At 39.0% G+C, this 25,569-nt stretch overlaps 2 protein-coding genes across 4 annotated transcripts in view; both read left to right on the top strand.

Moving 5' to 3' along the window:
• sv2a (synaptic vesicle glycoprotein 2A) overlaps nt 1–15,683 on the top strand; it is a 32,902-nt gene extending 17,219 nt beyond the window's left edge. Inside the window, exons 3-13 of the mRNA XM_058376755.1 lie at nt 4,285–4,465; nt 4,617–4,768; nt 5,842–5,975; nt 6,123–6,212; nt 6,567–6,677; nt 7,010–7,098; nt 7,419–7,583; nt 7,664–7,797; nt 8,865–9,068; nt 9,147–9,306; nt 10,919–15,683. Of these exons, the coding sequence (XP_058232738.1) occupies nt 4,285–4,465; nt 4,617–4,768; nt 5,842–5,975; nt 6,123–6,212; nt 6,567–6,677; nt 7,010–7,098; nt 7,419–7,583; nt 7,664–7,797; nt 8,865–9,068; nt 9,147–9,306; nt 10,919–11,102 (1,604 nt within the window). The 3' untranslated portion in view covers nt 11,103–15,683. The remainder of the gene's footprint in view (nt 1–4,284; nt 4,466–4,616; nt 4,769–5,841; nt 5,976–6,122; nt 6,213–6,566; nt 6,678–7,009; nt 7,099–7,418; nt 7,584–7,663; nt 7,798–8,864; nt 9,069–9,146; nt 9,307–10,918) is intronic.
• Nucleotides 15,684–17,689: 2,006 nt separating this feature from the next.
• bola1 (bolA family member 1) lies at nt 17,690–19,253 on the top strand. 3 transcript variants are annotated; one of them, XM_058376756.1, is made up of 2 exons: nt 17,690–17,818; nt 18,418–19,253. In XM_058376756.1, exon 2 carries the CDS (start codon nt 18,456–18,458, stop codon nt 18,900–18,902), a length of 447 nt encoding a protein of 148 aa, XP_058232739.1. In that variant the 5' UTR covers nt 17,690–17,818; nt 18,418–18,455; the 3' UTR covers nt 18,903–19,253. The 3 variants fall into 3 exon arrangements, with proteins under 3 accessions (XP_058232739.1, XP_058232742.1, XP_058232741.1); XM_058376759.1 differs by lacking the exon at nt 17,690–17,818 and adding an exon at nt 17,844–18,300; XM_058376758.1 differs by lacking the exon at nt 17,690–17,818 and adding an exon at nt 17,844–18,337.
• Nucleotides 19,254–25,569: the final 6,316 nt, after the last annotated feature.

Raw genomic sequence — 25,569 nt, 5'->3', positions numbered from 1 at the left:
CTGCACTGAGCTCGTTTATTGCCGACTCCTGCTGTTTAGAGATTCATTTATGAGATTAAACTCTGTAGAGGCATCGTGATTCAATTCGTTATTAATTCATGCTTCCAGAATGCATTTCTAAATAAATTCTTTAGCAAATTAATCTTTTATAAACTTCTACGTCTGTGTCCCTTCTCCCAGTGTTTCCCAGCGCTGCTTTTAAAACATAATATTATCATTTCTCTGTAGTATAATGTGCTGTAGGTTTGAATATATTGGTAGGAGAATGTGGGACATGGAGCTTCCAGGCAGGAGGCAAAGAGGAAGGCCAAAGAGGAGGTATATGGATGTAATAAATGAGGATATGTAGCTAGTGGGTGCAAGTGTTGAGGATGCAGAAGATAGGGATAGGTGGAGAGAGATGATTCGCTGTGGAGAAGGGAAAAGCCGAAAGAAGAAGAAGAAGATAATGTTCTGTAGGATGTTGAGGAAATCAAGTGAAAATCTACTGAAATGCAGCTAAATTATTTAGTGGAATAATTAAATGAATAACGGACACTTCTGATTATCTTAGATAGACTTTGGTCAGACCTTTATACACTATATTGCCAAAAGTTTTGGGACACCCCTCCAGATCATTGAGTTCAGGTGTTGTTTTTCAGGGGTTGGGCTCGGCCCCTTAGTTCCAGTGAAAGGAACTCTTAATGCTTCAGCTTCATACCAAGACATTTTGGACAAGTTCATGCTCTTTGGGGATGACCCCTTCCTGTTCCAACATGACTGCACACCAGTGACCAAAGCAAGGTCCATAAAGATATGGATGAGTGAGTTTGGTGTGGAGGAACTTGACTGGCCTGCACAGAGTCCTGACCTCAACCCCATAGAACTAGGTAGATAGATAGATAGATAGATAGATAGATAGATAGATAGATAGATAGATAGATAGACAGACTGTAAATGACTGCAAACCTCAGGACATATTGTTATAGGAAAGCCAGGATCAGTAAAGAGTATTTTTCTCTAACAGCAGGATACAGAGTGTGTATGAGAGCGCTAGGAAGTCATCAGTAAACACATTCTCGTCTTTTCCCTAAACCCTGACACATGAGGAGTGACAGCGAGGTGACACGCCGCTTCAGATGGCTTGTTCTGTTTGTGTTGTCGATGAACGAGTGCAGCACATTTGCTAGGTTACAGAGGTGGAGCAGAGGGAGAGATGGAGGAGCTGCTACAGTTCACCGAGCTCTCTCTCCTCAACCGCAGCCAATTCCCTGCAGAAAGAGAGAGAGAGAGAGAGAGTGCATTTGCAGTACAGAGGAAAAAAAACACTATAAATAGCATTGCACCCTTCTCCCTCCATCTATTTCTCTCTCTCTCTTTTTCGCTTTCTCAGCCTGAAGCCTCCCCAGTTTTCTGTTCAGGAGACTCATCTGCAGTTGTCGCTCGTCCCCACCCTAACCCCCACCCCCCCTCACACACACACACTTTCTCTTTCTCACTGTTGTCCTCTCTTCCTTTTTTTCCTCACACCGGAAGCTCGGCTGTTTCTACACCCTCCTCTCCTTTCTTTCCCTCCGAGACTCAATCAGAATGATGGAAGTAGCCCCACCCATTTTTTGTTTGTTACCAAGCAACAGCTCAGGCTCTGATTGGCTGTGTAGAACCCATCACTGCTGTACTATATATATATAATTATATTATATATATATATAATATGCACAGATTCAGTCTTTTATTTTTCAGTTTAATATTTTCCTGATCCAGTTTTCTTCTTGTTGTACATTTAAAGTAAAAAATTTAGACTTGCAAAATCAGATAATTTACTGCAAATTATATTGAGTGTGATCAGTTATTCCTGTGTTTGTTTTATAGCATGTTTATAGCATGAAATGACTCTGAATTATTCAGCTATAGTGATGCTAGTAGGTGTGTAGGTATGAGAGACACAAGCAGATCGTGTGAACAATATCATTTTAGTGTTTTTTGATGATTTTGGACCAGTCATGTACAAATATTTACAACGTTGTAGATGTGATCACTAACCATTTCATGTTAATTAGTCATTATATTTCTCCTATTTTTTAATTTTTTTTTGTGACACCAACAAAAATATCCATCTATATAAAGTTTTATTTAGGATTCCAAAAAATGTTTCCTTTTCATTGCGGGCTCTAACTATCACCCTTTTAGATTCTTAGGACTCATGTTGGATTCTTTAAATCTTTAAAATATTCATAGATATAGACATTTTCTCAGAATTTATATCAAACCTGGATTCTACTCTACAGAATTTCTCTAAATAATCTTAGCCATAACTTTTATTTTTAAAAGTTTAAACTGCAATAAAATAAAATATTGAACAAATATACAGGAAAAATTGTATAGTGAACAATTTGTAGGTGTCTTTGATATGCTAGTATATTCAGACGGAGGTCCAGATTGTACTCCTTTCCCATTAATATATGCAAAATAGCATGCAATAAGATGAATAACTTCAGAAATTCTGCAGTTAATCTGTCTTTTAATTCAAATTGATGTTGTTCATATGAATGGCGGGGGTTAAAATAACTATAATAAGTAGCCGTGGGTTATAAGAGGTCCTGCGATATGCAAAAATATAAAGACTATTTAAAATATCTGCTGTGTGATTGATTTCCTACAGTGTAACTGTTTATAGAACAGTCATGAGCTGTGTGTGTGTGTGTGTGCTCACGACTGTTCTATAAACAGTCACAGTGTGAGCCCTCAGATAGAACGTGATCTAGTTAAAGCTTCTGTTTTCAAATCTAATATTTAAGCCAATAATCAGACCGGTGCAGTGTATAAAGATGCAGATCTCTCAGACAGATCTACAGTATAGGCTCAAAACCTGCCGTGATGCCTGACAGAAGGCAATCGAAGGACCTCCAGTCAGAACCCACACGACACATCAACACCAGCTTATTGAGCCTTATTGAGCCTTATCTGCGAGAAAAAAGGCCTCTTTGCTGCATTGCGGTGATGGCTATCTCTCTCCTCTTGTCATCCCCGGCTCTCGTAGCCAAGGTGAGAGAATGACAATGTGGTCAGCTGCCGTGCCAGACGAATTCCCAGCTCCACAGCCTTCAGAGTCACCTTCATGATCCTCCCTGTAGCTCTCACTGTGGCTGTAGGACAACAACAGTCTCCAAGACACAATCAGTCTCCTCTATATATATATATATATATATATATATATATATATATATATATATATTATATGTATTATCTCTGAATAATATATAAAACATCACATTACCATTTAAATCAAATGAAAATAGCACTCTAAAGGGGTTTTCAGTTTATACCTGAAGAGGAAAAGGGTTTCCTTTTAAAAATAGGACCCATTATATAAGCTAAAATTGTTAGTAAAACAAAGAAGAAATCATGCTCCTTTTTTCTCACTTATAATGTAATTAATTGCATCCAAACATGTACATATTGATTAGTTTACAAGAACGTATTAAGAGAAGTGCATTTCTTGTTGAGTGAAAGGATATTTGTATTCCTATCTTCCGAAACCTCAGACGAGCAAAATGACCCACAGCAGTGACAACCTGACAAATGCGACTGATTTAAAAGCAGTAAGATTGTCAATAAAACACTCAGCCAGTGAGGCACACTCTGTTAGGGAGGGTGACAGTATGTCGATGGAGATGCTGCTGACCTCTCAGCTGATATGCTGCCTGTGTGACTCACTGCTGGACTTGCACCCCAAATCACACGATCAGCAGGAATCCAAACCACTTAAATGCAGCACCATACTTTCAGCAAAACTTTCAAGAAATCGATGCTCTCCAATGCAGTTTTTTTGAAGTGGACTTGAGGTTTATATTTTTTTACACTGGAGCCTAAAACTTGGGTGTAAGCAAGCAGAGAATATTAATGTCATTACAGAAGCAACTAAGATCTTAGTTGATCTAGGTGCACCAACAGCATTGGTGGTCCAAGTGGTTAAGGCTCTGGGTTGTTGCCCAAAAAGTTGGGGTTCAAGCCCCAGCACCACCAAGCTCCACTGTTGGGCAACTGAGCAAGGGCCTTAACTTTCTCAGCTGGGATATGTGAAGAAAAGAATTCTGCTGTAATGTATGTGTGGTGAAAATAAAGGCTTTGTACCCTCAGTTCTTATTCTTTACAAAGTGGACATCCAGTTCAGTTTGATCCAATATCTGAATTTTCACACCATGGCCTTTAGTTAATGTTCATATAGGTTGCTAGGTAACATTGTGTTATGTTTAATCTAGCCTCTGCTCTCTCTCTCTCTCTCTCTCTCTCTCTCACTCTCAGGACTCATTGTCTACCTGGGCATGATGGTGGGTGCTTTTGTGTGGGGAGGTCTGGCTGATCGGATTGGCCGTAGACAGACTCTGCTCATCTCTCTCTCCATCAACAGCGTCTTTGCTTTCTTCTCCTCTTTTGTCCAAGGATACAGCTCCTTCCTGTTTTGCCGCCTGCTCTCTGGTGTTGGGTAAATATACAACAATCACAAGATCCATTTGAAAGAACTTCATAAGCAATATGTGTTATGACAAAGTAAAGGAGAAACTTTTATATCTGTAGAGCTAATGTTTTTGTACAAGTTTAGAACTGTTTATCCTAATTTTTCCTTCTGAATACAGGATTGGAGGGTCCATCCCTATAGTCTTCTCATACTACTCAGAGTTTCTGGCTCAGGAGAAGCGTGGTGAACATTTGAGTTGGCTCTGCATGTTCTGGATGATTGGGGGAATTTATGCTTCAGCTATGGCCTGGGCCATCATTCCCCACTATGGTAACTATTAAAACCCTTCAAATACCATCAACTCCTACTATGGTAACTATAAAAAGCTGTCAAATACCATCACCCCCACTATGGTAACTATCAAAACCCATCAAAAACCATCACCCCACTATTGTGACTATCAAAAACCATCAAATACCATCACCCCCACTATGGTAACTATCAAAACCCATCAAAAACCATCACCCCACTATTGTGACTATCAAAAACCATCAAATACCGTCATCCCCTCTATGGTAACTATTAAAACCATTCAAATACCATCATCCTGACTATGGTAACTATCAGAACCCATCAAATACCATCATCCCCACTATGGTGACTATCAAAACCCATCAAATACCATCATCCCCTCTATGGTAACTATTAAAACCATTCAAATACCATCATCCTGACTATGCTAACTATCAAAACCCTTTAAATACCATCACCTCCACTATTGTAACTATAAAAACTTTTCAAATACCATCATCCCCCATTATGGTAACTATCAAAATCTTTCAAATGCCATCATCTCCCACTATGATAACTCTCAAAACCCTTTAAATACCCCTGTCTCCCACAACAGTAACAATTAAAATCAATAAAAAATAACCATCCTGACTCTGGTAACTGTCAAAACCCATTAAATCCCATCATCCCTACTATGGTTACTATCAAATACCATCAACCCCTACTGTAGTAAATATAAAACCCCTTCAAATACCATCACTCCCACAAGGCTAAGTATCAGAATAGTAGTTTCCTCTATTAAGGTGACTATGGCAACCCTTTACAAACATCATGCCCCACAACATGATGAGCATATTTTGTACCTTAACATAAAGATCATAGAGGAGGTAGAATACATTAAACATTTTGGGAATACACTTAGACCTCAAGGACTCATATTGTATCACTAAGTATCCACTTGCATTGCAATTCTGCCTCTACTATTTCCACCATCCCGCAATAGGGTCACAGTCTGTTCCTCATCCTCTGAATGCCACCATCACATTGTAATCTGCCACTAAAGTAGCACTCATTAGTAGAATTATCGTAACAGTAAACCCTTTTTCCATTAGGCTGGAGTTTCCAGATGGGCTCGGCCTATCAGTTCCACAGCTGGAGAGTGTTTGTTCTGGTGTGCGCGTTCCCTGCAGTGGCTGCCATCGCTGCCCTCAACACCATGCCAGAGAGTCCACGCTTCTACCTGGAGGTCAGTGACTCAGCTCAGCTTTATTCTAAAAATAACCTTACATTTATGTAAATGCATTGAGTAGAACAGAGTAAAGCAGGTTTCTTTAAATCAGAACTATTTATGTCATTTATATTTTAAGAATAAAAATGTCTTTTTTCATACTAGAATGGGAAACATGACGAAGCCTGGATGATCCTGAAACAAGTTCACGACACCAACATGAGGGCCAAGGGCTACCCAGAGAGGGTCTTCTCTGTACGTACAAGTCACTTGCCTTGAAATGAATGTTTGGGGAATTTTAAATACTTCTAATATTAATTATGCATTCGTTCTAATGAGTTTCCATCTGTCTCTTATGATAGTGATGGAGATCAAAGTGACATATTATGTAAACTTTAACTGGTTATATATTATAATAGTCAAACTGTTGTTTGATGTGAAATATTATGTGTGTTGCCGTGGTTACTGCTTGTGCTTTTTGTGGGTGGCGGAGGCCTGGGGTGAGAGGTTTGTTAAGAAACGCTGTGTTTAAGAAATGCGGTGAGATGAAAATCTGACCATAAATGGATATTCTGATTAATAAAGTGATGAATGCTGCTGTACCTCCAGGTGACCAACATTAAGACCGTGAAGCAGTTGGATGAACTGGTGGATATGGGAGATGATACCACAGCCTGGCACCAGCGCTGGAAGCTCAAACTCATTAATCTGTTTCATCAGGTACAGCACATAAACATAAGATGTATATCACATACACAGGATGAGAACATTAATACAAACATGTGCCTTGTAGCTGCACCATTAAGCTATTGTTAAAGAAAAGTCTACAATGCCACATGTGCTGACCAATCATAATCAACAAAGAAATGAAATATTATAACAGTCGTATGTGCATTTGCACATTGGTCTGTCTTTTATCTAGTTATATTTAGCTAGCGATTATAGACCTAACACAACCCCATAAGCATATTATTCTAGCTGGATAGTTTATCAGTGATTTATGTAACAGAATATCCAGATTGTTTTAATGTCATATCATTGTACTTGTGTAGGTTTGGAGCAACTTCCTGACTGTTTTCAATCCAGAGTACCGCCGTGTCACCTACATGATGATGGCTGTCTGGTTCTCCATGTCATTCAGGTAGAAATTCTGAAACACAAATGGAGATCCATAACCGATCTGTCTGCATGTCCTTTACTGGATGTTTAGTATTTCACTGTTTAACAACTCCCTAATGGTAAAAATTTGCTTAACGCTAGCAGAGGCAGCTTAGTGTGCAAATGTGATAATGCTAATAAGGTGTTTTTTAATGGTTTGCTTACTTTCTTGCACTGTTAGCATTGGCTATTGCTGTTGGTTTGCATTTTGGCTAGTTTGTTTGTTTAAGTTAGCACAACCTTCTATGCTAGTATTAACTGTTAAGGGTATCTTGTTTATCAGTGCCTCGTTCTCCTTCTCAGCTACTATGGCCTGACCGTGTGGTTCCCTGACATGATCAAATACCTTCAAAAGCAGGAGTACAACTCACGCACTAAGGTCTTCATCAAGCAGAAAGTGGAGCACATGACCTTCAACTTCACCCTGGAGAACCAGATCCATCGTCATGGAGAGTACTTCAACACCAAGTAAGCACGGCAAAACCTCAAACTCCACGTAGCTGAAGCTTTTCCCAGATCACAGAGACATTCTTCTGGTTTTATCATAGATTTTTGAATCTCAAGATGAAGTCCATGGTATTCGAGGACTCCCTGTTTGAAGAGTGTTACTTTGAGGACATCACCTCCACTAACACCTTCTTCAAGAACTGCACCTTCATCGCAACCCTCTTCTACAACACAGGTCAGAATGAGGACTTTTTTTTACCCTCAATCTGTCTCTGAAATCCCGTTCACTCTGCTGTAATCACCTGGACAGATATCATACAGAGTAAAACTGATAGATTCAACCCTCGATCTCTGAGGTTCAGAATCGTTGAATAGATGACGGTCAGCTGATGCGCTTCTCCATCAGTCAGAATGACCTCATTCAGTGAAGCCGTGTATTGCAGAGGGAAAGGTTTCAGGTATCCTAGCAACACTGCCTACTTTTCTGTCTGTTAAAGAATGCAAGAGACTGCTGCTGATTCGTTTTCTATCGAGAAAGCAGCTATTTTGATGGAAATTGGAAAGCGTTCTCATCATCAGAGAGCATTTCCAGTTTTTCTAGCACCTCAGGTCAACATTCTGACATACATTAGCTTACCATATATATCCATACTATTTATAGATCTTTCAAGCTAGGCTGGATTTTATTGAGCAAGCTCAATTTACGCTTGACTATCAGCTAATAGCTAGCTAAATCTCACCCAAGTGAGGATGAGGTTCCCTTCTGAGCCCAGTTCCTCTCACGGTTTCTTCCTCATATCAATTCAGGGACTTTTTCCTCGACACCTTTGCCTCAGGTTTCTCATATTTCTGTAAACCTGCATTAAAACAATGTAAATTGTTAAAAGCGCCATACAAATAAACTGATTTAGTGCAAATTAAATTTTATTACTATTGCTTGTGCTTGACTTTAGCTACGATTTAGCTACACAACAGGGTGTATTTACCAAATGTATTTAATTTAAGAGCTGAGTTTTTTCAACGCGCAAAGAAATGATTGAATCATACAGAATATGTTTATGTGACCTTAAGTGTTCATGTTTGGCTATAAATCTGAACACTGGTGCATTTATGTGTATAAGATTTACTCTGTTTTGCTTCTCAAACCCAAGGTCACAATAAAAAACAAAAAGTTTGGAAGCTCTGCTGCCTAACAGGCCATGAAAGCTCATCCTCACTGATATTAGCTTTCCTTTATTGCCCTCGACAGAGGTTTATTGGCAATTCATTGCTAGTCTAATACGGTTCCTTTCTTCTTTTCAGATTTGTTCAAGTACAGGCTGATCGACAGTCGCCTCATCAACAGCACCTTCCTGCATAACAAAGAGGGCTGCCTGCTGGACTTCAGCGATGAGAATAACGCCTACATGATCTACTTTGTCAGTTTCCTGGGCACGCTGGCTGTCCTGCCTGGGAACATCGTGTCCGCTTTGCTCATGGACAAAATTGGACGCCTGAGGATGCTGGGTGAGCGAGAGAGTTTCAGAAATGTGTGTTTTTTAGCATTGTGCGGTGGATGTTAGCTAACTTTCTGCTCTCCTGCAGCCGGCTCCAGCGTGATCTCCTGCGTCAGCTGTTTCTTCCTGTCGTTTGGGAACAGCGAGTCGGCCATGATCGCGCTGCTCTGTCTGTTTGGAGGAATCAGCATTGCGTCGTGGAACGCCCTGGATGTTCTCACAGTAGAACTGTACCCATCTGATAAGAGGTGGGTAAATTAGTTGGTTTGTTTATTTAAATCGCGATTAATAATAGAAGGCTTCCAATGTCATAAAAATATGATTGGGTTTCTAATATGGCACAAGATTTTTTAATTAAGTGTCTATCACAATAGATGCAGATTAAATATCACACATGATCAGATTAATAAGGGCTGTTGGTGTTCTGGCTGCTCCTCATACTCCTCGGTGGGTTTGCTGCAGAGCCTCTGCAGTATCGCTTCCTCTTCACAGCTCTTTGGGGGAATGTCTGAAAATTCTCGTTCAAAACATCTGAAGTCCCAGCAGGCCTGCCACTGAGTAATAGACATTATGAAGTATGAAGATGTGTAATGGCTTGCGGTGCGTTCTGTCTTGTGTTAAACAGCACCCCCTTGTGGCCAAACCGTTTATTAATAATCATTTAACAATTAAAGTAAAGTGTTAAGAATAATTAACATAATATAAAACATTGTATTGATGTGTTTTGTTAATTACCAAGAAATGAAATGACTTATGGTCATAACCAGGTCATCAGGTAACCAGGTTTGTGTAACAAACAAAGCTAAATGGTCAGCAAAACCAGGCTGATTCTCAAAATCTGACCTTTCGGATCACTCACATTCCCAAATATATTGTAATATTATTCCCATTATCCATTTACAGTTAACTATAATGTTGTGGAAAATTTGCGGAACACGCTAGTTCCTGTTCTCAGTTACTTTATAAATCATTCTCTCACATTTTTCTCTCTTAAAGAAAACAAAACAAAACAAAAACACGCAGTTCATGTTACTGAAAAACCGTCAGGTACAGTATAACCTCTTGTGTCATGAAGAGTTTCCTGTCTCAGAAAACTAAAAAGATGACAGGGTTCTGAAGTCACAAATATCCTTCACTTCTACCACTAGCCATTAAGCTAAAAATAATATTTTCCTGACAGGAATTTTATATCAGATTCATAAATGTCCATAGTCACTACGTCTGCTAATCGAATCCAGATAGCTAAATTCAGCTAACCTGACAGGATTCACTGTTAATGCTAGCCTGAGAGCTAACTTAAGATAGCCTGTTAGCTAATCTGAGCTAACCTGACAGGTTAGCTAAGAGAATTTTTTTATTAATTTTCGTAAAGGTTAATAATGTTCACTGTTCATTTTTAAACCGCTAACTAGAGCCTTGTCTTGACAGGTAACATGAACTGTCCTGACAGGATTTCATGCTTTTTAAGTCCCATACGTCCTTTATTGCTAATCCTAGCAAGCTAGCTAATATGTGCTAATCTGACAAGATGACAGAGGGTTTTAATCGTATTTATAAACATTGCTAATATCCACTGCTAACTGTAGTTGGCTAGCTAACATTAACTGACTTGACAGGATTACTGGAAGGATTTTTAATTTATTTACCTCAAGTTTAGTATTTAATTAGCATTTTTATTAACTTATACCACATTAACTAGCATTCATAGATTAGCTTTATAGTTGGTTGCTCCATCTGAAATAATTCCTCAGACAATCTTAATGTTTTTTAAACTTTTAGTGAATTAGCCTGTATGTTTTCTGCACAGCTTTATATTTAACTCTAAACCCTACGTCACGACGGTGTCCCTGTTTTCCACAGAACTACGGCTTTCGGGTTCCTGAATGCCCTGTGCAAGCTCGCCGCTGTGCTGGGGATCAGCATCTTCCAGTCCTTTGTGGGCATCACTAAAGCCGTGCCCATCCTGTTCGCCTCGGGCGCGCTGGCGGCCGGCAGCTTCTTGGCGCTGAAGCTCCCGGAGACAAGGGGTCAGGTGCTTCAATAGTGCAGCCTCCATGCCAGCAGGTGGAAGCCTTGAGTTCGGGAGATTCCCCCTGCAGTGTGATCCAGACCCCCTAAATCAGTCACATTTTGTCAGATTTGGATTTCTAGATGGTCTAAAATTTCCCCTTCGATTTATTCAACATGTTGACGGCACTAATTAAGAGGTTAAATAGTCGGCGAGATGCCAGGAAACATCTTAATCTCGTCTCTCATCCAGTCATCGGAGCGGATCGATGTAAATGTCCATGTATCAGATTCATCACTTTTAAAATCCCCTTTTATTTGACATATCTGTACCTTCAGGTGACGCTAGTCCTGACCCTTATAATCAGCGTCCTTACAGGGAGAACAGAGGTCATGCGTGTGTGTGTGTGTGTTTGTGTGTGTGTGTTGAACAACTGCCATTTTAGCCACATTCCAGGTTGTTTTGTAGTTTGTTTGAGCGTGTTAACTGGACAGTGATGAGTTTGCCCTTTAATTTTCGTCCACGGCGTTACAGTGAGGTGAGAGCGTGTCGTCGGTCAGTCGATGGATCTTTTCTGCACGGACAGTGTTTGCTCTTAGTGTGGTTCTGGTGGTTGTCGTCGTTGTTGGTCGTTGTTGTTGTTTTCTTCCGCTCACAATGTCCTAAGAATTTTATTTTTCGAGCGACTATTGAAATCGTACAAAAAGTCTATGTTAAAAAAATAAGATACATAGCGATACGAAGAGGAATCTTTTTAAATTCTTTTGGAAAGCGTGAGGGCATAATGAAGAGTGGAAGCAACAGTATGGGAAAAGAAGCTCCCCATTCACATCCTAGTGACTTTTTGTGCGTTCACAATATTTACGTTGTCGAATATTTAGTAGTTAGTCATCATTCCTACGTTAAGTTTCTTAAACGTGCACAAATTCTCGTCTGCCAACGTTGAAAGGGTTTTTATTTTAATAAAAAAAAAAATGAATAAAAAAGTTGAAAGGTGAAGGGGAAAAACCATATCAAGCACAAGAAGGTTTGATGAGACTATCAAAAAGGGTTAAGGTTTATTTTAAAAAAACTGGTGTAAATGCTGTACTGAATATAAATATACAGTTTAGTCTGTCTGTCCTGAACACACTAATGGCTCATATTCAATATAGAAATATATATAAATATATAAGGGAAAAATTTTCAGATGCTGAAATGAACTTTCCAGTGAAATAGTACCATAATGTCTTAGCTAGGTTCTACTCGATGTTTGTATATATATATATCTCAGTTTGCTAAGGTAATATTTTTAAACTAGACAAATTCAGACAGTCGATAGTAATGCAATCCGCGCATCACGTGACGTCACGTCGGTGACGCGTCTGTCGTCTTTTCTGTTCTCACAACGATGACGGTCATGATAACGGTGATGCAGTACCCTAGGTGTGTGTGTGTGAGTGAAAGTTCTTGCATGTGAAACATCGAGTGTTCCACAGATTTGTATTTATTTAATGATTTATTTATATGAGAGTTTGATTTTATAGTATTTTTTACTGTGGATGTCTGTAGTCTCACACGCAGGGTGAAGTTTTTACTGTCGTTTAACGTCGTCACAGAGGAAGAAAAAAATAATAATTTACTCGGCGCCGAGGCGACATTTTAATGAACATTCAAATGAGCAAAAAAAAAAAATTAATAAAAAAATAAATAAAAATCCGGGTAAGAGCGAAGAGCACACAAATAACGAACACAGAAACACTTTTTCTCCCCTTTTTAGACCTGAATGAGTTCCATCTGATAATCTCCTTGTAATGACTGCCTTTCCACAGATCGTTTAGCAAAAAAAAAAAAAAACAACAACAACACAAAGACGCTTCTGTTTGCAGGTGACACTCTTCTTTACTGCCATTTTGTAGGATAGCAGCCATATTCTAGATGCACTCAGTAAAAACAACAGGTATAGCGTAAGAGGTAAGACGCTCTCCTTCTTTCCTTCTCTTTTTTTATGAAGCTCATGCTAGCTTTCCGGTATCTGAAGCACAATCTAACATCTCCAGTCCACTGCTTACGACCGGATCACGCTTAAAAATCACACAATTTATACAAAAAAAAAAACGAATCTGCTCTGTCTTTATGCTTAGAACATGGCACAACATGGTACCAAACAAATGAAATGTAGTAAAAATTTCTAGAATAAAGGAATCTCCTCCTCGTCTATATCACATCTTCATCACTTTATGACAAGAACATAATACGAGGCTCAGAAACTCAGAACAAACAGCATTAAACTCTACCTTTCCTTCTCCTTAGGTAAGATTTCCAGCTACACTGCATGCACCATTCAAGCTAAAAGATTTATAGGGTCCACCTGAGCATTGAGGAGAAAACCCTTATCTCTGAGAGCATCAGATGCAGCAGGTTCCTCTTGCGGTGCTGCGTGTTTACATCATCGATTTGCTCATCTTCACTACACGCTTTATCCCGCTCGGGTCACTGAGGGTTAAATGACTCATTAGTTTAGATTCCAGGAACTCCAAGCAACTAAATTCATTAGAAAGTGTGTTTATTAATAAACCCGAGCCGTGTAAATACAAGAGAAAACAAGGTGTGTGTACATCTCTATTAGAAAACTTTATCGGTTTCATTTCATCAGCTCAAAATGGATCAGAGTATTTTCTGTGATCTAGAAATCAACGAGCAGAAGAGCTGAGATACGACTACTCTTACCGAATTATCATCCAAATAAAAAAAAGACTGTTTTTGTTTATGAAATGTAAAAATAAAATGATCAGGGAATCAAATTAATGTGATTTGAGCTTGTGTAGAGAAAAACTGACATCAAGTGACATCATGTGAATGAAAAAAAAACACGTGAAAAAAAACCAAACAAAACACACATGAAAGTGAGAAAACATGAGAAAGTCATATGGAAAAAAACGAATTAAACACGTGAGAAAGTCATGTGGAAAAACCAAATGAAACGTGAGAAAGTCATGTGGAAAAAAACAGAAATAAAACGTGAGAAAGTCATGTGGTAAAAATTTTTATTATACACGTGAGAAAGTCATGTGGAAAAACAAATTAAATATCTGAGAAAGTCATGTAGAAAAAAATCCAGAAATTAAACATGCAAGAAAGTCATGTAGAAAAAATCCAGAAATTAAACATGCAAGAAAGTCATGTGGAAAAAATCCAGAAATTAAACATGCAAGAAAGTCATGTAGAAAAAATCCAGAAATTAAACATGCAAGAAAGTCATGTAGAAAAAATCCAGAAATTAAACATGCAAGAAAGTCATGTAGAAAAAATCCAGAAATTAAACATGCAAGAAAGTCATGTAGAAAAAATCCAGAAATTAAACACGTGATCTGCAAATGAGAAAGTCATGTAGAATAAACAAAAATAAACACGTGAGAAAGTCATATGGAAAAAAAAACTAATTAAACACGTGAGAAAATCATGTAGAAATACTGAATTAAACACGTGAGTCTAAAAACAAAAACCCCAAAACAGAACACGTGAAGCACGTGACATTCTGCACTGGCGTTTTATTCACTGCCACGTTGGCGAAATGATCGAAACATGGATACGTGTTCCTGTACAGCGTGTTCCTCTAAAGCCTCACGTCTTTGCCGTCTCCACACCACCATGTTCGGTGTCGCTGTCGTCCGCTGTCCGCTATCGAATTGCTGAATTAGCCGATCTCAGTGGTGTCATGACCGACCGATTTGTACGTAAAAGAAACAAAACAAAACAAACAACAACAGAAAAGTCCTGTAAATTGTGAATCTCGCCCGTTCAGGTTGTTTCTTTCTTCCTTTTCTTTGGAATGTCTTTTTGTTACAGGGTCTTTTTGTATTTTTCCGGAAAGCGCTCACTTTAGTCGCAGTCGATCGCGTGTGCAAAAAGAACTCAAAGCAATAAGTGACTGACGTGTTTCTCGGCTCCGCCCACGCCCCCTAACCCTGCCCCCTTTCTATGACGATCGGGATGAAGAAAGCACACTGAACACGAAAAGACAGTGACATGACACGTGTAGTGAGTGATTAAAATAAGACGAAGGAAGAAAAAATTAAAAAAGAAGAAGATGGCTGTATAAATCTCGCCTGTACGAGGCCAGTGTCTCTCGTTCTACAGATATACCACAGGTCTTTTGATGCTTTCTTTTGTCGACTCAAACGTATTGCCATCATTTCAATGTGACGGAGTTGATCACCTTATCATCGTACTGTGCCGTAGAGGTTGTAGTTGTTTGTATGTAAAAGTATAAAGATGTGCAACAATAAAAAAGAAAAACACAAATTGAAAAAAAAAGACCAAAAAAATATGGTTTAACGTGAGAAATAGAGTGCTAGTGTATGTTTGTTCATTTTTGTGCTTCGTTCGATTTTTTGTACGTGAGAATGACCATGACGTGAAGACGTTATCATTTAATATGGAGACTATTTCAATGTTACACCAAAATGGTTGTGTATTACGGTGTGTGTGTGTGTGTGTGTGTGAGAGAGAGAGAGAGAGAGACTTTTTCAGTCATGCCGGGAATTTTACTGCAAAGTCATGGCAGTAAACAAATCCTGGCCTTTGATGAAATGAAGACGTGCGTATGAAAAATAAACCTGTGTCATGGAGATGAAATGATTTGCCGTTATTGACTTGACGAAATCAGAGGTTGTGTTTAAAAAGAAAAGGTATTGTTTATGATTATTTATGACTTGATGGTATTAAATTAAAAAGTGCTTTCCGGGTTAAATCGCTATCTTCTGATAGACAGGTGACGATATCGCCTCAGACGGGTGTCATTTTTTCATACTTTCATTTTTCAAATCAATTCAATTTATTGGTATAGCACTTTTAACAATGGACTCAAAGCAGCTTTATAGAGATATAGAAACATAGAGGGAAAAAAAGTTATTTTATGAGGTGACGGTGGTGAGGAAAAACTCCCTGAGATGATATGAGGAAGAAACCTTGAGAGGAACCAGGCTCAGAAGGGAACCTCATCCTCATTTGGGTGACACTGGACAGTAAATAATGTAACTGTAACTGATTAATGTCCTTTCTACAACCACAATCAACGGCCCATTAGGAACTATGAGGTCAGTGTAGTTTCTGAGGTCATTATAGACACTAATTCCTTGCTGTCGTAAGCTGACCGATGCGACAGCAGTTCAGAGATGGTGTGATAGTCTCCAAGTGGTTCTGTCCACAGCAGTCCCCTGGGTCACAGACTGTCCACACAGATCCATCCCCAGCAACAGTGAGCACCACCAAACGACGAGACTCCGACCAGGGGTAGAGCGTCTGGATGGATCGGGCAGGTCCGGAAAGAAGTGGTCACACTGGGAACTCAGAACACTGGGAGCTCGGGAGTGGGATGTTTAGCTCGACAAAGAAAGACAGAAAGAGAGAAAGAAAAATATGTATGCTTGTGATCATGTGATGTTTAAAGACAATGTAGGTTACAGTATGTGTAAAGTGCAGGCAGGGACTCCGGCAAATGAAAGCTGTAAAGAGAAAAACGGAGCTTGAAGCTCGATCAAAGGCAAAGGATGGAGATACAAGTCATTAGGAAAACCTGTACACCTGCACACACATGCAATTATCTAATCAGTCAATTAATGATCTAATCAGTGAATCAATGATCTAATCAACCAATTAATGATCGAATCAGCCAATCAATGATTTAATCAACCAATTAATGATATAATCAGCCAGTTATCTAATCAGCCTATTATTATCTAATCAGTCAATCAAATATTTAATAAGTAAATTAATTATCTAATCAGCCAATCAATTATCTAATCAGCCAATTAATAAGCTGATCAAGAATCAATGATCTAATCAGCCAATCAATGAACTAAACAACCAACTAATGAGAACTGGTTCGAGCTGACTGGACATCTTTGGCAACTCAAATAAACTCAAATAAAAGAGCATCTCAAATCTGCACAACACAGTGAACCTTGATCAGAAAAACATGTCAGCCTTCAATAATCTCTGAGAACAGAAATCTGCGGCCCCAGACGTCACAGACTCACTCAAACTGGTCAATTTCAGATGCACAGCTTGACCATTTTCATGAAAAAAAAAAATGAATTGCTTTCTTATTTTTACACTTGAGTGTCTAATATAGGACACCTAATGCCAGCTAGCTGTATAATTATATTTATTTATCTTCATATTTATGCAACACCTCTTTATATCTTCTGGGATATGATCATATCAGGGGTTTTTTGCGAAATCTGGAAATTTAAGTTTTGAATATTTTAAAAACAAACACTTCAAAGAAATGACCTGGAAATGGCCAAAAATAGATCAAATATTCCTGCAGTTAGAGTAGAGTGTAATCTAGAACATTCTAGATTGGTTCACCATCAGAGCTTGTTTATTTTGTCTTTTATTTTAAAATTATACCTAACCAAAATGGCAAAAAGATATTTGGAATAATTTAACAACAATATAAATTCTTATTTATTTTACAGTAATATTATTATTAATATTATTAATATAATACAATTAATAACAATACAATTATACAATAATATAATAATACAATAATAATAATAATAATACAATAATAATACAATTAATATATTAATATAATACAATTACAATTGTATAATACAATTCAGTTCCGTTGTATGGCCACACGGTGGCAGTGTGTGGGGTTTTTTATTATTATTTTCCGGCACCGCAGCAGCGAAGAATAACAACTGAGTTTGTTGTGCGTGTCCGACTGAGACGACGGACGAAGTGGGTAAAAAAGTCCGGTAAGAATAATATTTATGTTGGGTTTTAATGTTTTATTTAAATAATTTAGGGTCGAAGTTTTTCTCTTCACGGTCAATTTCATTGTCGTTAAAAATGTGAAAGTCGGTGGCTGAGGTGGAAAAACAGAAAGTGACAAATGAAATGAGAAACAATGCAGACCGTCACTACAATAATATAATAAAAAAAATAAAGGCGAATTCCTTATTGAGACTGATTAAATGTGTTTATATGCATATGTTTGTGGTGTTGTTTAGTGATTCTGGTGGTCAGTGTGTCCCGCGCTGACGTCACAGGGTGGACACCGTCTTTACTAGCTTCTTTTCTTACTGCTAAATTTTCAGCGATGTTCAGTGTCAATGTTGGACTCAAATTCCCAGAATTCACTGCAGCTATTATTTATATGGCACAGCTGGACACCACGTGCCCACAGTGGTGTTCCTGCAGAGGCTCTGAGGCTTGATCTTTTCTAGACAGAGACGAAGTAAGAGCTCTAAATCACACTGCAGCTCCATTTGAAGGTAGCCGAACTGCACTGTGGGTAAATGTAGGGAACAACAGCAGAATAAATCTACTGTTTTAATCTTTATGGTCCTTGCAGGTCTGACGTGGTCGTCCTCTCGCTCCCGGTTTTTGCCGATGTTGTCCCATGTTCGCCGTCTCGTCCATTCCTCCTCCGTTGCTCTCTCCTCTTCCAGACATTCATCTGCTTGTCACATGGAAGCCGCGTCCGCTCGGCCGGTCGAGACGTCCATTCGCACCAAACTGACTCAGGCTCTTGCTCCGGAGCACCTGGAGGTGCTGAACGAGAGCCACATGCATGCCGTGCCCCCGGGCTCCGAGTCACACTTCAGGGTTCTGGTGGTGAGCTCTCGCTTCGACGGCTTGTCTCTACTGCAGCGCCACCGACTGGTCAATGAGACCCTGAGCCACGAGCTAAGCACCAGCGTTCACGCTCTTGCCATCCAGGCCAAAACGCCCCAGCAGTGGAGCAGTGACCCGAGCCTGGCCAAGAGCCCGCCCTGCCTCGGAGGATCCAAACACGACAGCACGGTGGCAGAGAAGCTCAAACTGGGATCTGACTGATCTGATCCTGAGAACTTATGGGGAATGGAAACACTTAAAGATTAGTTATTTAATAATGATCCGTTTTAGAGAGCAGTGAGGAGCTGTTGTTTGTGTGTGTGTGTGTGTGTGTGTGTGTCCATGTTTTTTTGGACTTTAAACACACCACACTGAATAAAAGTGTAAATTATTACAATGCTGCTTTCCTTATCAGTCTGTTTTATGTGCTCTTCTTTACGGATATTCGCATAAAACTCAATAAAATATTTGTGGGGAAATATCTATGCATTCCTGAAGTCATGTCTATGTTGTTATCAATGACCTTAAAATAAAATGAATCAAATAAACGGGCGCAAGCCCCACCTACTTTGAGCGAATTGGTTTGATTGACGTGGTAGATGACCAATCAGCGACACACTAGCGCCCCCCCCCCCGTTTAAGTGCTTAACAAAAAACAAAACACCGTCAGTTTTTTAAACAAAATATTCTTTCTTTCAAACCCTTTCTGACCATAAATTAATTTTGATTTATAAAATTCACTTTTTTGTTAGCTGTTAATTCTGAATCATAAACTCTTAGTTATATGACTCTAATCTACTGTTATGAATAGATGTCCCTAATGTTAGCATGCTAACAGCTAGCCCGGCTCACGGTTATATCAGAAAACAAATGAACTCCTGAAGTAATTGAATAATCCTTGTCTAGAGACACTGGGCATCACATTATGTAATCTCTAACATTTCAGATATGTAAAAACTCTTAAAACCCAAGTTTAGGTTTCTATCTTTATTTGTACCGAGGAATTATTACAAACCGGAAATGGAAGCCGCCATAGCAGCGACTGGCATAGTAGCAGAGCTGTGCAGTTTGTCATAACATTTATACTCTGGATTTTATGTTTAATATCACTCTTTTTGTACAGTGTTTATTATTTTGGGTCAAATTGTTGCTTGCGGTAAAGCTGGAAACAGAAAAGTGTACAAAAGTTGTTTTTATCCACTTGCTGTCACCTTTCCCTCCACCAGGAGGCGACATAGACCAAGATTACACACTGATAAAAGAGGCGCTCGAGCGCTGTAACTTCATGAGCTTTATCTTCATGACCAAAGAAAAACCTCATTAATACTACAGGGATTTAATGATGTTTCTATGACAACGAATTTAGTTAATTTACAGACTCTAGGAGGAAGTCTACAGTCCGGGAATGTTGCTTATTTGTGTAGCACCAGTATCTCACACACACACACACCTGATATTTTGTAGGAAATCAAGCACTGTGACCCGGTTGGTTTCTAGTCACCTAATTCCAGGAAATATTTATTCTGAGAAGATAAATCGATAGAAAGTTTTAAATGACCTTTAGTCATTAGAGTTTTGACGTGATCGTGACTACACGTGGAACTTGTTAAGATTCTGTATGAAACTCTACTAAATAGAACTCCTTTTGTAGCTAAGAACCTTTAATTATCAGAAGAAATCTGCAAGAACCATTGAAGAACCCTTTTTTCCTGGTGCAAACCTGCATTTAGACGGTGTAGCTAAATTCAAAAACACTTAGGTTAGCTGTATTAGGAATATAATTAAATACTAGTAATGTAAATAAAAATGTAAGGGGATTTCAGTTGTTTCTCTGGAGGAGCTCTTAAATCTTCTATATAGAAATCAACGCAAAGTGTTCTCCTATTAGAAATTGTTTTAAATAGAACCCTTAAAGGGGTAAGTCTGAGGTACAAACTCCAAATTATGGGTCATTTACTTTCTTAATACGTAGAACATGCAAATTAAAAATGTCTAAACTGTCAGGGTAAGGGTTTATTAGGGTTCTTTATAGAAGGGGGATCTGTGTTTATCCAGGGTACTTTAGGTATTCATTAGATAATAGGTTACTTATAGGCTTCTACCTAGTATACTGTTAGAACAGTGTGTATGTGTGTGTGTGTGGTTAATATTAATCATATGTTTGTTGAAGGAAATAAAGTTTAAAATTAACAATTACAATTACAATTAACCAAAATTTTGTTGTAAAAGGGGAACTAGGTGGAGAACGACAACTGGTGTGGTGGCCTGGCTAGAAAAACAATATTGTGACCATTTTACAGCTTTGTTCATTAGTGAGAGAGAAGGAGAGAGAGAGAGAGAGGGAGGGCCCGGGGCCTGAGGCTGAGCTGACAGGTTAAAGCAGGGAGCCATGAGCACACACACTTCACTCCCCTCAGAAAAATGTCTGATTTGTGTATTCGGTGTCCAGGTGCTGCTGAACGCTCCATCTGGGTGACAGAATCCAGAGCTTTAAACACAGGTGGGCTAATTTTACTGCCCTGATGGATCCATGCAGCCGGACGAGGGGTCACACCGGGGCCGAGGCTGTGCTAAAGAACACTTAGCCATTATCTCACTCACTCACTCACTCACTCACTCACTCACTCACTCACTCACTCACTCACTCACTCACTCACTCACTTATTTATTTATTTATTTATTTATTTATTTATTTACCCATAAGTTTTATTTATTTATCTATCTATCTATCTATCTATCTATCTATCTATCTATCTATCTATCTATCTATCTATCTATCTATCTATCTATTTATTTACCCATAAGTTTTATTTATTTATTTATTTATTTATTTACCTATAAGTTTTTTAATCATTAATTAATTAATTTGTTTTTGTTTACTTGTTTTTTGTTTGCTTATTTACTCATTCAATATGTTTTATTGGTGTGTTTCTTATTTATTTATTTATTTATTTGTTCTTTTGTTAATTTTTTCTTATTTATTTATTTATTTATTTATTTATTTATTTATTTATTTATTATTTTTTATTTATCTATTTTTTTATGTATGTATGTATGTATGTATCTATCTATCTATCTATCTATCTATCTATCTATCTATCTATCTATCTATCTATCTATCTATCTATCGTCTTAAATGTACAACCATTAAGGCTTCTACCATGAATGGTTCCAAATAGAACCCTTTTAAGAGGCTAAGAAGATTGGGTTTTTATTTCTCAAGACAGTATTGCTGAGGTTCTAAAATTTTTTAATATTTACTAAATATAAAAAGTACAAATTTAGAACCTTAAGCAAAGCCCTAAAGGTTCTATGTGCAAACCTTTAAAAACAGGTTCCAGGCAGTGCATAAGTGTGCAGTTTGGGAACCTTTTAGAAGATGAAACCCATAGAAACTTATAGAACCCATTTTTCTGATGCGTTACCTGGGTACTGCACTGGTACTTGCTGCACGCACTCTCTAAAAGGTTCTTTATAGGTTTTAATTAAAAGAGAAATTTCTCCAAGGGTTCTACTCAGGAAACCTTGTGGGTTCTGCACTGCTATGGCTCTATGCTCTGTTTTTGTTTAATTAAGAAGCCGCTTGTGTGTGATTGTGTTCTAGATTTTGGTTTCTGCGGAGTCTCGGCCTGAAGGTTGAAATGAAATGAAATAAAGCCTTGCGGATGGGAACCCAGGCTGGGAACCGGAGCATCAGTGGGGCAGAGTGATGGTGCCAGGGCTGGGATCCTGCCTGGCGTGTCGTTCCCGTGAGCGCCCTGATTTACGGGCCATGCTGCTGGATCTCGGCTCCCCGAGCATCGCTGACCTCCAGGATCAGGAGTCAAAAGGTTAGAGACCGAGGGGGTGAAGGGCACCAAATGGCTGTCTGAAAAAAGCCCCTCCAGGGCCGGGGCCGTCTCCACGGAATTGACGTCTGTAACTTTCCTCGGTCACATGTGCTGCTCGCATGCTGCGGTAGGCCAATGGCTTTAACATTTGCCGCAATCATAAACTCCCGATCTCTGCGATTGTGCTGTTAATTACAAAAGCAGTTTGTTTCTCAGCGTGTCACAAATGGCTCCTGTGTGGGATCCGGGCTGGATTTTGCGTCGTCCTGTTGTGTTTTTTTTAAACAAAGCGATTGCTTGAACCAAACCTGCGTGAGATGTGTTCTTTGTGAACAAAATAATTACATTCTCATGAAAATAACAGCAGAATTCACCGGGGGGGGGGGGGGGGATTCATCAGCGTGGCTGTTTATCTGTTTTGTCTTTTCGTAATCAAAGAAAACAATCAGATTTAAGGTGATGGAAACAGCTCATTAAGTCCTTTAGATTAGAAGGCTTTCTCCCGGTCCGGCTGTTCGGTTAACGAACGCAGCTCCTGAATGAGAGGCCACGAAGAGGAAGACAAAGGCGAAAGGACAGGCGAGACAATATCCTTGTGTGGGAGAATTAGTTACACTCAGTAGTCCAAGTATTCAAAGCAGAGAGAGGATCAGAGAGGATTAGGAGCAAAGTCCACACAGGTGGATGGAGGAAGAGTCACAGGGCACAAGCGTACCTTGTTTAGGATACAGAGGAGTGATGGGGGAGATGCGGACGACCCTCTCGCTCTCACACACACACACACACATACACACACACACACTTGTACACACTCTGATACAAACACTGCTACACACACTCTCATAAAGCTGTGATAATTCACTCATAACACAAAAAAAGTACAACAGCAACAATACACAAAGAAAAACACTTTTTTAATAAGTCTGGAATGCATTTTGTGAATTTTTTAAATTCAAATTAAGATCCAGTTTATCAGTTAATTAGAATTAAAATAAATTTTATTTATTTTATTCAATCATTTACATTTTATTCAATAATTAATTTGTATTTAAATGATTAAATAATTGATTAATTTGTCAATATTTTTTGCATGAAACTTAAAAGTATAAAATGTGAAAGTGTGTAATTGTGCACTGAATCAAACAACCGGCGAATAAACGAATAAAATTCATTCATTCATTCATTTTGGATGAAAGTGTGTAGCATTGATTCATTAAATAACTGATTACTATGTTAATTACTAATTAACAAACTGGGTACTAATTACATTGAACTGGAAATTAAATGAAGTTGTTGGTGAGAAGATAAAAATAAAATTAAATCTAAAAAATAAAATTATATATTTTTTGGAATGCACTTAAAATAAATGATTGCTAGTAATAATAATAATAATAATAATAATAGGAATCGTGTGTTCACCTGTAACTCCCTGGTTCCGGTTGAGGGCGTGTGGGTGCAGTCAGCCTGAGCCAAGGGGTCAAAGGTCACACCCCGAAAGTCGGCCCAAACCCGAGGCTTAATCTCCTGTAGTCCAGATGCATGATCTGCTGAAAAGAGCCCACTTTGGCGGAGACAAAAGCGTGATCTATTGTTTTCTCTGTCAGGCTGTGTGATATATTCTATCCGATGCAACACGGGACAAAAACGGCCCGGCGATTATATAAGCGCCATCGCTCTCCTCCCATGCTGCGTCTGCCGGAGATGTTGCGGACAGCGGGCTGTTTGACCTCGCACTCTTCTGGTCTTTGTTCCAGATGCCCCCTGTTTTTCCACCTCGCCCTGAACCCGCCGCTGCTGTGTTCTCTTTCAAAATAAAGCGTCAGGGGCCCTCCAGTTTATTTTCATTAGGCCTTTGAAACGAGACTTTTCAGAGGGCCGAGGAGAAACCGAAGAACGCCTTAATACGGCGATTAGGAGGCAAATAAAACATTGGAGCTGAAGAAAGACGAGGTCGCCTGAGGGTTTACAGCGTTTTTGCGCTTTAGCTCATCCTGGTGCGGTCAGAGATCAAGCGTGCTGCTTGTTCGATTGACTGATTTGGATTCTCTGCTAAGTGGGTTCTGTGCTCTGTGTGGAGAACTTCAGGAACATTATACAATATTCTAAAGGCATATTACACACACACACACAACCCACTCCACGATTAGCTAAATGATTTGATATTGATCTGTATAACATGATTCGGGATAACATGTCTAAACCCCCCCCCCCCCCACCCCACCCCATCCCATTGCCGTCAAGCTGACAGCTGATAGAAGACAGATCGCGAGCGCAGGGTGATGCACTGACCCCTGACTGGGTCTGTACACACGGCGTGTTTGCTAACATGAAGCTCATGTGATTTCACTTAAGCTTTTCATTTCTTCACATCATCGTCACTGCTGTGTTTCTCCTGCTGTCCTGATCCGACTTCTTCCACTCCGTCTCATAATGTCTGCAGGAAAAGAATTAAAAATCCAGGGACCAGAGAAATCGAAATATTTAAGAAATTTCCAACAGGCTTCTGAGTGAAGTGAAGGTGATGCGTTCTTGGGAAATATATTAGTGTATAAATATAACTATTTATCCTAACATTCACTTAAAACACAGAGATCCTTTTGTGGGTCAGAAATGAAGAAATGACTGCTTTGTTGGAAAAATTTCAAGAGTGTCTCATGTCACATAGGCAGCCATTATAATTATTCACTTATTATTGTTAACCACAGGTTTAGTTTTAGGATTTCAGGTTTAGGCCCTGCCCACTCAGTGCTCTCGAACCACAGGGTCATAATGGTCTGCTGATTATTTTCTCATAACCACACAACCTGGAGTGAATGCAGTTTCTCCAGCGATTCTCCACTAAAGAACAACAGCATCTATTTTATCTGTTTATAAGTAATTCATTTATATTTAACGTTATTCGTTATTCATCCATGAAACGAGCCAGTTCTACTTCTTGCTTTGTTCTAGCGGCTATAAACATTCACACGTTCTGTTTTCTTTCTCTCTCTCTTGAAGTTTAAAGACAAAATAAATAAATAAATAAATCCAGCAGCTTGTCGTCTTACTGAGAAACCGCT

The sequence above is a fragment of the Hemibagrus wyckioides genome, linkage group LG23, assembly GCF_019097595.1.
Source record: "Hemibagrus wyckioides isolate EC202008001 linkage group LG23, SWU_Hwy_1.0, whole genome shotgun sequence".
NCBI lineage: Eukaryota > Metazoa > Chordata > Actinopteri > Siluriformes > Bagridae > Hemibagrus > Hemibagrus wyckioides.
This window is presented reverse-complemented; position numbering and strand designations above follow the sequence as displayed.

What these genes read in the sequence shown, in the direction of transcription:
- bola1 (XM_058376756.1), top strand. Translation starts at nt 18,456, where the DNA reads ATGTTGTCCCATGTTCGCCGTCTCGTCCATTCCTCCTCCGTTGCTCTC.